At 31.6% G+C, this 13,550-nt stretch overlaps 1 protein-coding gene across 3 annotated transcripts; it reads left to right on the top strand.

The window, feature by feature from the left end:
- The first annotated feature begins 654 nt into the window (after window positions 1-654).
- On the top strand, window positions 655-7,279 carry LOC126852290 (uncharacterized). 3 transcript variants are annotated; one of them, XM_050596950.1, is made up of 6 exons: window positions 655-761; window positions 1,422-1,562; window positions 1,783-1,863; window positions 6,036-6,166; window positions 6,375-6,536; window positions 6,774-7,279. In XM_050596950.1, exons 2-6 carry the CDS (start codon window positions 1,502-1,504, stop codon window positions 6,999-7,001), a joined length of 663 nt encoding a protein of 220 aa, XP_050452907.1. In that variant the 5' UTR covers window positions 655-761; window positions 1,422-1,501; the 3' UTR covers window positions 7,002-7,279. The 3 variants fall into 3 exon arrangements, with proteins under 3 accessions (XP_050452907.1, XP_050452906.1, XP_050452908.1); XM_050596949.1 differs by having other exon boundaries at window positions 692-853; XM_050596951.1 differs by lacking the exons at window positions 655-761; window positions 1,422-1,562 and adding an exon at window positions 804-853.
- The last annotated feature ends 6,271 nt before the right edge of the window (window positions 7,280-13,550 follow it).

Below are 13,550 nucleotides of genomic sequence, written 5' to 3'. Positions count from 1 at the left end.
AAATCAAAGAAAATCTAGGAAAATAAGCTTAAAGTAGAAATAATATAAATTTAAAGATTATTACAGAAATTTAGCTGATAATATTATTAGGTCAAAATTATTTAGACTAAACGGCATTTTTATTATGTCAAAATTATATTTTATATATAAATCATTGTGTTATATTATATATTGTATACACTATAATATTTATAAATACATATTTATTTAATATATTGAAGAGTAAATTTCCTTTTTATTATTAAATATATTAAACCTACTAAACATATATAAAATTTAAATATAAAGTTTGGCCTGTGCGATTTTTCAATAGACTTTTCAACGTGTACAACTTGCATGATATATTGTAAAATGACTTCTTGACTTGTCGATCATAGATCAGTGGACACGAGGCCATTCTGCGACATATTGATTGCATCAATCTTATTCAAATAAAATATGCAATACAATTCGCATTACAAACATAGCAGACGTGCGATGAAGAGAAAACGTGCGCAGAAAAGAGAGAGTTTACCGAGAGTCGATATTGGCATTTGGTTTAACCGCGAATGACCTCAATCCGTTGACTCTCCTTTCACTTTAAAAGTGCTACTCCTATAAGCACTCTTTCTCACATTGGTTTGGCACCAAAGACATATTCATTTCATAATAATATTTCAGTTTATCCTAGAACGTTGATCGCGGTGAGTTATCTCCTACCGACTCTCTCTACGTTTCACTTTCATCTAAGTGTGAACGGAATCGCGTCGATTTTCATTGTGGCGAGTTTTTTCTTTACTTTATAATTAATCTAGCCAGTTTAACATGATTATTCAATAATATTGTTTGAAAAAAGACTATCTCTCGAACATGTGTACGATATTCATTATTTCTTATTATATGGAAAATTAACAAATAATTAAAAAGAGAACGTACATTCTCAAGAAAATGTTGAATATTGCACGCAATTATATATCATAATTTCGTTTTTAAATTTTACTTTCGTGCAATTTTAACTGAATTTGGAACAGTTAGTGGATTGAACAGTAATGTAGAAATAATATAAAATACTCGAGTGCAATACTACGCATGTGAATAGAACCGTAATGATTTGCAGTTTGAATTTGGAAATACAAATTTGTGATAATAAATAATATCATTAACAATATTTTTAGTGTGTCGCATAATTCGTACAAATAGATTGTTATATTTGTAATTTAATATCAAAACAGTAATTTGATTTGTCTGTGAACTTTATTGAGTTGTCAAGATATTATATTAATCTACAAAATTGTTATGCAAATAACATTTTAAAAAACGTGTTTTTTTGCTTTTTTACAGTAATAAATAACAATAAAAATTAACGCAATTTAATAGAGTAGTAATATCTTATATAACAAACAATCATGTCAGAATTAATTTTTGTTTATGTTCGATTACAGAATATCCATGAAAACTAAGTCATGCATTGATTGAACACATAAACGATTGGCACATATGCAGGAATTTCTCTTTCAAAACAATGACAACGATAGTGAAAACTGTAGTCATGCGGATACTGCTTTTGCTCATTTTCTATGAAAGTAAATGTGATTCATTTGATTTATATGTGACATTCTTTATTCAAAATAAAAATAAAAATTATAAAAGAAGTAATCTTCTTATAGTTAAAGTTTCTTCTTATAGTTAGCTGAGCAATTATCAAGATAAAATCACGTGTAATATTAACTTCGTTGATTTTCACAGAATGTTCTATTCATATTTGTTTATACCTAAGAATCAATATATAAAAAAAATTTACAGATGCAACAAGTTTAATTATACCAGAAGAGCTGCCGACCATACTGAGTTTGATTTATTCGAATATAGCACCCATAAAGAAAGTTAAGTAATTATAATAAAGTAATTTTTTTATCTCGCTGACTTGAGTTTTTTTAGCGTATTTAAATTTCTAAAAAATTAAAAAATATTTTTATTCTTCTTACATTTTAGTTAGATTTTATATATTTACATATTTTATGCAAAGGCCTAAAAACTTTTATACATTTTATATTATTGAAGATAGACTAATTTGAAGATGAATAATTCTGAAATAGAAACGTTTGCGTTCATTATCTTCATTGTCACATTGCTGTTAACAGTTTAATATATACAGAGTGTCCAATAAAAATAATTGCCCCACCGGAAATGTGCAAGTAGAGTGAATTAAACTGAATAGAAAAATCCTGTACCATTTTGCGATTTTCACAATAATTATTGAGAAATTAATTAAAAAGATTGGCTAATGCACGCTAATATTTAGCGCGCTGCGAGAAAGGATAGCCCTCGCGGCATCGCGGTTACTAGGCACATTGCGAAGTAAAGGAGGGGCGAGAGGAGCGGATAACACGTTTACATACGAGTGTCGCAAAATAAATTCTCGTAAATAGAAAATATTATTATGCATACCACCTTGCGGTAGATAGCATGGCGCATTTTTTTTAAAGTGGTATCCCCAATAGGTCTAATCCACCCTCATATTTAATGTAATAATTGTTCGAAGTGCCTTCCTCCTTCACGTACACAGAGTTCGGCCTTTCGACATTATTACGTGTTGCGCGATACGCCATTTCCGGGGTGATGGTATTAAAAGCTGCGAGAATCACTTCTCGTGCTTCAACTTCTGTACCATCACGCCTGTGCTCGACTAAATTTTTAATATGACCCCATACAAAATAGTCGAGCACATTCAGATCTGGCGACCGCGGCGGCCAAATGATTGGGCCACCTCAACCCATCCATCTATTTGGATAATACGCTTTTAAAAATTCGCGTACTTCATGCGAAAAATGCGCACGAGCCCCGTCTTGTTAGTAAATGAGTTCTGTTCTTAGACGAAGAGGAATATCCTCGAGCAGAGCTGGTAAATCATTTTGAAAAAAATTTAAGTATATTTTTCCATTTAAGCGTGGCGGTAGGAAGTAAGGATCGATCTGAAAATCGCCGAGAGAAAGTGATTTATTAAAGCTGCAAAAGAAAATTCCTTAATTTAAATAAATTTATTATTTACGATTCGGTTCGCTGTTATTCCCGCCTGTACGTTTATTGTCCACTGATATTGAAACGCACGCTGTCGAACAGCGTGCGGGTTTTCTTCCGCCCATATTAAAAAATTGCAACTATTGAACACACCGTGTAAAGGTGGCTTCATCTGTCCATAAAATGCGATCGAGGAAAAAATCATTTCTCCGACACTGAGCAAGAAATCCTATGTGTGTTTCCGACAATTAATATTTGCTTTTTTTCAATAATGCGGGAACATTAAAATAAAAATACTAGAAATACCTTCACAAAAATAGATGCGCTGTTCTAGATCTCTCGCCAAAAGTTATTGCACTCATTGATAATGATATGGATGCAATCCGTTCTGCCGCAGAACACGGTGCACCACGTATTTCGAGAGACCGAGCATCCAAGTTACACGACGCACGCTGTTTTGGGGGTTTTCCTGGAACACTCTCAGAATTCTTTCCTCGTCGTCTACACGATAATGCATCGGTGTACCAGCGTTTTGCCGATCCAATAGAAGATGTCCCGTCTCTTGGGCGCGTCGGATATATCTCAAAATTATCTTATGGTCGGGATATCGCTTACGCTCAGGGAACCGTTTCGCGTAAAGACGAGCCGCAGCACGAGCATTTTCTCCGACTGCTTCGTATGCTATAATCATATCGGTATACTCCCTTGCAGAATATTCCGTCATTTCTTAACAATTCCTTAAAAGATTTTTCACGACACATACACGTCGGATGCTGATCACCAACTTGTTGTGGCAACAAATAACAAGAGAAAACAAAATTGATAACAAATAAATACTGTTGAATTTTTACAAACGTTAATTTGTTTCAAATGCTTATAATTTGATCCCTGAAAAAAAACTATGAATTGTTACTTATAATTATTTAATTACATTTTGAACATAAAAGATAATTATCGTATTCAGAGTAGCCGGAGAAAACGATCGTGCTGCGGCTCATCTTTACGCGAAGCAATTCCCCGAACGTGAGCAACCATAAGATAATTTTGAGATGTATCCGACGCGCCAGAGAAATAGCAGTTTTTCTATTGAATCGACCAAACCTGGTGCATTATCGTGTAAACGAAGAGGAGAGAATCCAGAAAACATTCGAGGAGAACTTCCAGTACACCGTGTGACTAAGATGCTTGGTCTCTCGCGATACATAGTGCACCATATTTTAGAGCAGAACGAATTGCATCCGTATCATTATCGACGAGTGCAACAACTTTTGGCGAGAGATCTAGAACAGCGCATCTATTTTTGTAAAGGTATTTCTAGTATTTTTAATGTTCTCGCGTTATTAAAAAAAAAGCAAATATTAATTGTCGAAAACACACATAGGATTTCTTGCTCAGTGTCGGAGAAATGATTTTTTCCCCGATCGCATTTTATGGACAGATGAAGCTACCTTTACACCGAACGGTATGTTCAATAGTCGCAATTTTTTATTATGAGCGGAAAAAAACCCGCACGCCGTTGAGTAACGTGCGTTTCAATATCGGTGAACAATAAACGTACAGGCGGAATAACAGCGAACCGAATCGTAAATAATAAATTTATTTAAACTAAGAAATTTTCTTTTGCAGCTTTAACAAATCACTTTCTCTCGGCGATGTTCAGATCGGTCCTTACTTCCTACGGCCACGCTTAAATGAAGAAATATACTTAAATTTTCTTCAAAATGATTTACCAGCTCTGCTCGAGGATATTCCTCTTCGTCTAAAAACAGAACTCATTTACTAACAAGACGGGGCTCGTGCGCATTTTTCGCATGAAGTACGCGAATTTTTAAATGCGCATTATCCAAATAGATGGGTCGAGATGACCCAATCATTTGGCCGCCGCGGTCGCCAGATCTGAATGTGCTCGACTATTTTGTATGGGGTCATATTAAAAATTTAGTCGAGCACAGGCGTGATGGTACAGAAGTTGAAGCACGAGAAGTGATTCTCGCAGCTTTTAATACCATCACCCCGGAAATGGCGTATCGCGCAACACGTAATATTATTTGAAGGGCCGAACTCTGTGTACGTGAAGGAGGAGGCACTTCGAACAATTATTACATTAAATATGAGAGTGGATTAGACCTATTGAGGATACCACTTAAAAAAAGGGCGCCATCTATCTACCGCAAGAAGTGGAAATGATAGCATAATAATAGCATAATAATATTTTCTATTTACGAGAATTCATTTTGCGACGCTCGTATGTAAACGTTGCTATCCGCTCCTCTGGTCCCTCCTTCACTTCGTGCCTAGTAACCGCGATGCCGCGAGGCCCGTCCTTTCTCGCAACGCGCTAAATATTCGCGTGCATTGGCCGATCTTTTTTAATTAATTTCTCAATAATTATTGCGAAAATCGCAAAATGGTACAGGATTTTTCTATTCAGTTTAATTCACTCTACCTGCACATTTCCGGTGGGGCGATTATTATTATCGAACACCCTGTATATAGAAATTTGTAGTAAAATCTATTTTATTAACAATAAGATTCTTCCAAATCGTTTAATTTGATTCAATATGTTGCATATACAAGGTATCCGAAAATTCGTGCAACACCATTTAAGGAAAGGTAGAGGGTATTATTCTGCACAGGAAAGTCCTGCACCTGTACATTTTTTTCTATAACGCTTAATAAAAAAGTTATTATTGAGTGAAGTCTGGGCTATCATCGTTGATCTTCAACCGGGCGCACATCGGTGAACCGTCGTAAACATCTAAGCGCTCGCGCATATTACCAGGCACGCGGCTCACCCACTGTGCGCCCATCTAAAAATCGGCGATGATAGGCCAGACTTCACTCAATAATAACTCTTTTATTAAGCATTATAGAAAAAATGGAACAGGACTTTTCTGTTCCGAATAATACTTTCTACCTTTCCTTAATGTTGCGCAAATTTTCGGACACCCTGTATATCTGCTATTCGCTTCTAGAAACCATTTGTTTACTTGTTTATTTTTATTAATGCTTCTTATTTTAACAAATTAAATTTACAGGAACCGATTCCAGACTTGGTGTAGGTTTTCGATTAGGTGAACATGCGGATTTTCAGATCCTCATTGAGTTGGGTCCACAAACTGAGACAGATGAGATAGGTACATCTAACGATGCTAAAAAACGACGTGACGTAAGAATTTTTGCAAATTTTAGATTGTACACTGTACATTGTGTCTCAATAATTCGTTTCCTAAGATAAGGGGAATATATAGAATTACACTGGACAGTGTATATACTTCTATGTACTGCTTATCTCGGAGAGAATGAATCATTGACGTGCAGTATACATCGATATCACATAACTCGTAAATTAAATTTAAAAAGTTTTTTGTAAATAGGTGATGTTTGATGCCGCGATGAGAGGAGAGCTAGGATCATTGGCTCAACAAATAGCCAAATATCAAATGAAACGTAGAATCGAAAAAGAAATGGATAAATTTAAAGCAATGGACGTGAAATTTAAAAAGAATCAAACGGAAAAAAAACAGGACGATGAAAATGTAAATAAGAGTTTTTGTATCTCCAATTTTTTAATTATAGATAAATTTTACAAGATACACATATATTATATAATTAATATCATATTTTTAATTATATCATATAAAATTATTTAATTTAATAATTCACTAATTTGTCACATAATTCTTCACAAAAATTTCATCAAAGTAAATTTTTTTCTTTAAACAATCACCCAAAAAGTTCCTATTTAAAAACAATAAATATTTTAACTTTTTTAGATTGTCTTTAATAATTGGTTAACAAAATGGAGGGAAGAAATATCACAATCATCAGAGAATAATATTCCATTAAATTCAGAGCAAAACAAAGATGGAAAAATAATTCAACAAAGAATAATTCAACAAGGAAAACCACCAGCTAAATCTGATATTCAAAAAGATAAATTCGAAGAATTATTAAAATTATATAAGCTACAAAATATGGATAACAAGGAAATTTCGTCATAAATCAGATATTGATACAAACTGTTTTCGCGATTATTATATTTGTCTATCTAATTAATTTCTTTCTTTTCTTACAATGATAGATAATATTATAATACATACGTATACATATAATAAAATTTACAATGAATATGTTCTTTTAAATAAAGTCTTATATATACAGGGTGTTCGGAGTCAATCGCATCACCCGTCGTGTGCAGGTAGAGCAGATGAAACTGAGAAGAAAAGTCCTGTATCATTTTTTTCTATAACGCTTAATAAAAGAGTTATTATTGAGTGAAGTCTGGCCAATCATCACCGACCCTTTAACTGGCATTAAAAAGAGTATATGCGTAAAAGCAATATGTTCTGTCTCCCTGCGAGAGCTCAATTATTAAAAAAACTAGTAGAACAGTTTGCGTTGAATCTCGCTTTGCGTGAAAAATTATAAACTTATGTGATATCGAGCACTGACAAACGATTTAATTATGATTGGATATTCACAATCAATTTCGCTTTGATTGTGTCATACAATAATACAAATTTTAAAAAAATATAACTTCATCACATTTTATTGTTGATATTTCTCTTAAACAAATATCCTACAAACCTTGTAATTAATCCGACAAATGATTTGGCAAAGAAAATTATTAAAAAGTTAATATTGGTGGGCCAATTTCATACAGATCATTACATGATCGAGCAAAATTATATGGCTTTTGTTAGTCACCCTGCTAATTTTAACTCGGTTCATTTAGACTTAGTAGGCCAAGCTCCGTAAAGTTAGCTGGATCATTATAATTTTTTAAGAATTTTTTAAAAATTATCTAATTGTTTGATAATTGTTTGGTGATCATTATTTGGTGGTGATTGGTGGCCCAATTAAAACGTTGGTCAATCTTTTTTTTTTAAATTAAATAATAAAAATTTTTTAAATAAATTAGCCAAACATTTTTATTTTTGGTTTAATCGATTAAATGAGGGTTTATTTAATGCAGAATGGTTAAGTAGTCACAAATGCTTTAAAACGTTTGATGATCTATAATTTACCCAAAAAGTAAAAAAAAACTATGTGCGATTAGATAGTGGAGATGATTAAAACTGAAAGCTGTAAGTTAACCGGACCAATATATACCCAGTAAACACTGTTTTGGTGTTTTTAAATAAACAGGTTAATCCAATCCAGATCAATTAATCACTATATTTTACTATAAATTCAAGATTTTTATTTTGCAGAGATAATGCAATGACATCATTAATCGCTCAGAGCGATTAAACTTGCTATATTTGAAAACGCCATTTGTTGCAATAATATATGTGCAGTAGGGGAAAAGTACATTAGAGATTCTGAACTAGAGATTGACCAAACCGTTAACGTTTTTTGATTGGCTTCGTCGCCTGAGGTGTAGTAATAAAACAGAAGTGTAAGAAAGAAAGATATATAGTGTGAGAGAGAAAAATATATAGCTAACTTAACCGACCTAGCCATAACTATGCTATATTTTAATATCTCTGATTATAAACTTAATTTTAGGTACAATTGTATTGTGCTTTAATATTCATTACTCGCTTAACTTAAAATGAAAGATATATATCATATTATTGTATTTATTCAGCAATTAAAATAAATTGCTATCAAAAACGTCATTTCCGGTTTCACCTCACAATGGTACATTGGCCGATCTCTGGTTAAGAATCTCTAAAGTAAATGATCGATCTTCAGGGGATCGATCATGTAATAACTTTTTCTCTAGGGTAAAAACATGAAAAGTGAAAAATTTTGCCATTAATTTCAAAAAGTTTATGATCGATCCCTTGGACTAAGGAAATATCTAGAAGTCGATCATGTAATTTCATGTAAAACTTTTCACTTTTCATTTTTCATTTTCAATTTTCATTTTTCACTCATTCAGATTTCACGTGAAATTTTTCACGCATAGCAATTATGTCGTATGTAAACTTGTGTGAAAAGTGAAATCATATTATATATATTATAATCATATATATTGGCTTCTAGATTTTATAACTACAAGAAATTAAGTACAGCATTGTATATGTCGTAAACAAAACTATTTTAGGAAAATAGTATTTTGACTAGACAAATGCTATCTGCCTGGTCAAATGATTTTCGCCCATTTATTTTTGTGTCTGATGCCATTTTCTTAGGCAAATGCTATTTTCCTAGGCAAATGTTATTTGACTAAACTGTTAGGCAAATGGTATTCGTTATAATTATTAATAACCCAGGGAGAAACATAAAGTCGAGTAGATGTATAGTAGGCATCTATTCAATACGTCTAAGATAAATCGATTTTCGCATCTAGATAAACGTCGTTATGACCACTTTTAAACATGTCTACTAGACTTCTTGAACCAGACCATTAAAGATTGAAATTAAAAATTGAATTTTGACGAATCAGGACAAAAAAAATTTAGCTTTTTTGTCCTAATTAATCAAATTCCAATCTTTAATTTTCAATGCACAGTTTGAGACGAATTTAATCCACCAGATTACATACAATGACTTAATCCGAATCTACAATATGGATATAATAAGCTTTCAATATTTAGCTCTATGCCCTAAATATTCTTTCTTGAATTTTTCGCACTATAGCAAGAGCATGTAATTCGGTTATGAAATGTAATATTTATTTTACATTTTAAGTAGACAGTAATGAACCTCTTCCACTTATTTGGACACTTTATATCCGATCAGACATTTATCTGTCCAATTTTCCGAAAATCAATTCAATATCTGAATTTTCCTGAAAAAATAGTGTCAGAAATTAAACTGACAGAAATAATTGTTATAATGCTATTAATCACCTTTTGCAGGCTTTATATACACTCCATGACAAAAACTTGATCTCGATATATATAGTAAATAGTGCACCTCATAGCGATAAGCAAATGAACTATAAACCTAAGACAGTCAATCACTAGCGAATTTTCCGTAAAATAATAATATTCATTGAATTAATAACCGATTATTAAAATAATTGTACACTAAACAGGTGGCAAAAGAAAACAGACATATGCTATCTCTATTTCTCTTCAATTATAGCCAAAAACATCAATCTCCAGACTCATATATGATATATTGATAGAAATATGTTCTTGATAATACGAAGTGAATTCTAGTATATGACCACAAATATATTTTGAGATTAATTTTCCAACAACAGAATTTCTATTTTTCTTTAATGTTTACTTAAAGATCTATTAGATGTCTATTAGATGTCAAGAGATGACTTGCAGCCCGAAGAGTGTTTTATAAATAATATATTGTTCTTGTGTGAATATTAAGTTTTAATTGTGTCTAAAAAATGTAATTACACAAAATTACATGGCATCTAGCTCAGATATTTCTAGATGTTGTTCTAGACTAAATGGCTCCGACATCTAATAGACGTATATCCAATCTTGCATTTCTCTCTGAGCTAATTATTTAGTTTAACGCTTTCACTTCAAATATCGATAGAAAAGTGTATGCGTGGAGACAGCGTGTTCCACCCCCACAAAAGGGCTCCACTACCATTAAAATTAGACACATAAGTTTATGTTGAACGTCACTTTACGTAAAAAGTTGTAAACTCATATGAAATCTTGCTTCGCGTGAAAAGTTGTAAACCCATGTGAAACGATTTTACATGGGTTTACAACTTTTCACGCAAAGCGAGGTTCAAGCCAAATTTATATGTCTAATTTTAATGATAGTGGAGTCCCTCCGAAGGGGGGGAGGGCGGAACACACTGTTTCTACGCATACACTTTTTATGCGAAGTAAAGTTCCACATGCGTGTACAAGTGTTTTTACGCGAAGCGAGATTCAATCCAGACCAATGTGTCTAATTTTAATGCTGGGAGCCCCCCCGTAGGAGGGGCGGAATACACCGTCTCCATAAACTTTTCTATCGATATTTGAGGTGAAAGCATTAAACTAAATAATTACCTTATTAATAATTATAACGAATACCATTTGTCTGACAGCGTTGAATCAAATAACATTTGCCTAGGAAAATATCATTCAAACACGAATAAATGGATGAAAGCCATTTAACCAGGCAAATAACATTTGTCTAATCAAAAGCTATTTTCCTAAAATAACTATTTGCCTACGACATATACATGACGAATTGCTAAACATTATAATTTCAAACTTTGAAATAAATAAAAATATGGATAAACTTGTATTATGAGCTGAAAAAATTAGGAATTGCGTACTGTATAATGTTTTTATTGTTATAAAGAACGTTGGTGTGAAATCTCTTGTAAAAAAAAGCTGTTTAAACTTTCCTAAGAAAAATTGGTAAAATAATATAAGAATCGATTTTAAAATACTGAATAACAATCGAAAAATCATATAACAGAAATCATATATAAGGTCATCGGCACTTATTAGTAAAGAGAAAAAGAAGTAAAAGTATAAAAAAGAGCAAAATAATATAACTACTATTATAATTATATCACAAAAAATATTACTTTTATGTATATATAATTGTATTATATATATACATTATATGTATATATAATGTATATATATAAATGTATATTAACATTTCTTCTGACAACGCAGTACTAACAAAAATATATTGCACTATTAGAACATATAGTGCTAGAAGGGGAATGCCTATACTTTTATCTTAGAAAAATATGTTTGAAGGAAGTGAGAAAGAAAATCATAGTTGCCTCTCTCTCATGAACTCTCATGAACTCTCAATAACTGCTCGAAAGTGCGTATGCTCGCCATTTACTGCATACAAGCATTGTGTCTGTCTGTAGATATACATATCTTCACAAATCAATCATGCATATGTTTTTTTTTAATGAATAAATCATGGAAAAAAATAGAGAATAAATAAATAAATGATGAAATGCATGAGTCAAGAAATGAAAAAAGATAAATATATAATAAAATCGGTTAATAGATAAATAAATAAATCGAGTGAAAAAATCCATGAATAAATGTAACGAACAAATAATTGTATAAATAAAAAATAAATTAATCAATATTGGGATTTATCAATCGATGCATAAATAAATATATTATATATTATATATTAATATATTTATATATTTAATATTATATATTTATTATATTTTTAATTATTATATATTATTATATAATATATTATATTATATATTTATTATAAATAAATATGTAATATTATATATTTATAATATATAATATATTTATTTAAGCATCGATTGCTAAATCTCAATATTGATTAATTTACTTTTTATTTATACAATTATTTGTTCATTACATTTATTCATTCGTCTTTTTACTCGATTTATTTATTTATTCATTAACCAATTTTATTATTTATTCATTTTGACTCATTTATTTATTTTTATTCATTTCTTGATTCATGCATTTCATTATTTATTTATTTATTTATTTATTTTCTCTTATTTTTTCCATGATTTATTCATTAAAAAGAAATACATGATTGATTTGTGGAGGTATGTCTATCTACAGACACGATGCTTGTATGCGTCAGTAAATGGCGAGCATGCGCACTTTCAAGCAGTTACTCACGAGAGAGAGGCAACTATGATTTTCTTTCTCACTTCCTTCGGACACTTGTCAGCACAGACTTCTATACAATACTAGATCGCTAACTTCCTTATATACTTCCTAGCTTCATAAAGTTAGCCGGTCAATATTCACTTTTATAATTTTTTTTTTACGAATCGTTTGTTGGTCGTTTGTTGATGATAGTTGACCTAATTACAATGTTTGTTAGATAATATTTTTTTTTTGAAAATACGAAAATAAAATTTTATGTGAAATTAGCTGGAAAGATATTATTTTTGTTTCAATCTTAGTTCAATCAATGCGCAATCGTTTGTTGGTCACAGAAAAACTAATTAAAACGTTTACTGGTTTATATTTGCCTTGAAAAACGAAAAAACTAATGCAATAATGGTGGCGGGAGAGATATTAGTAAACCTTAAGAGCGACTCCGATTTCAATTAATTACGATCACATTAATATTATCAAGGACATAATTCTAGTAGGAGTAACCTTTTCTTCTAATTTAATCGTCGCTCGTTGTTTATTAAAAAGATATTAATAAAAAAAGTTTGAAATATACCAAAGTACATGCATGAACAGGAAGCACGCGCGCGCGCGCACACACATGGGGGGATGGAAGGAGGGCCTTCGACCCCCCTCCCACACTCACCCCGCCAGTAGGCAGGGTGGACCTCGCTTTACAATTTATAAAGTACATGTTACAGTGTCCGATCGGACCCGTGTCTAAAATGTGTGCAAAAGAAATATGCGCAAAAAAACTGTGCGCAGAAGAAATGTGCGCAAAAGAACTGTGCGCAAAAGAATTGTTTGTAAACGAACTGTAACAAATATTTATTTACCAAATGAAGTTAATAATAAATGTCAAAAAATTTCAAAATTGTACATACATATATGCGTGTGTATATATTTTAATACAATTTTATACAAAAACATGTGTTATATCCAAAAACAACATGTCCAATTGAACGATGCACAAATGAAATGTGTCCAAAGGAATTGTGTATAATTAAAATGTATCCCATCAAACGGTGA

The sequence above is a fragment of the Cataglyphis hispanica genome, chromosome 10, assembly GCF_021464435.1.
Source record: "Cataglyphis hispanica isolate Lineage 1 chromosome 10, ULB_Chis1_1.0, whole genome shotgun sequence".
NCBI classification, from domain to species: Eukaryota; Metazoa; Arthropoda; class Insecta; order Hymenoptera; family Formicidae; genus Cataglyphis; species Cataglyphis hispanica.
This window is presented reverse-complemented; position numbering and strand designations above follow the sequence as displayed.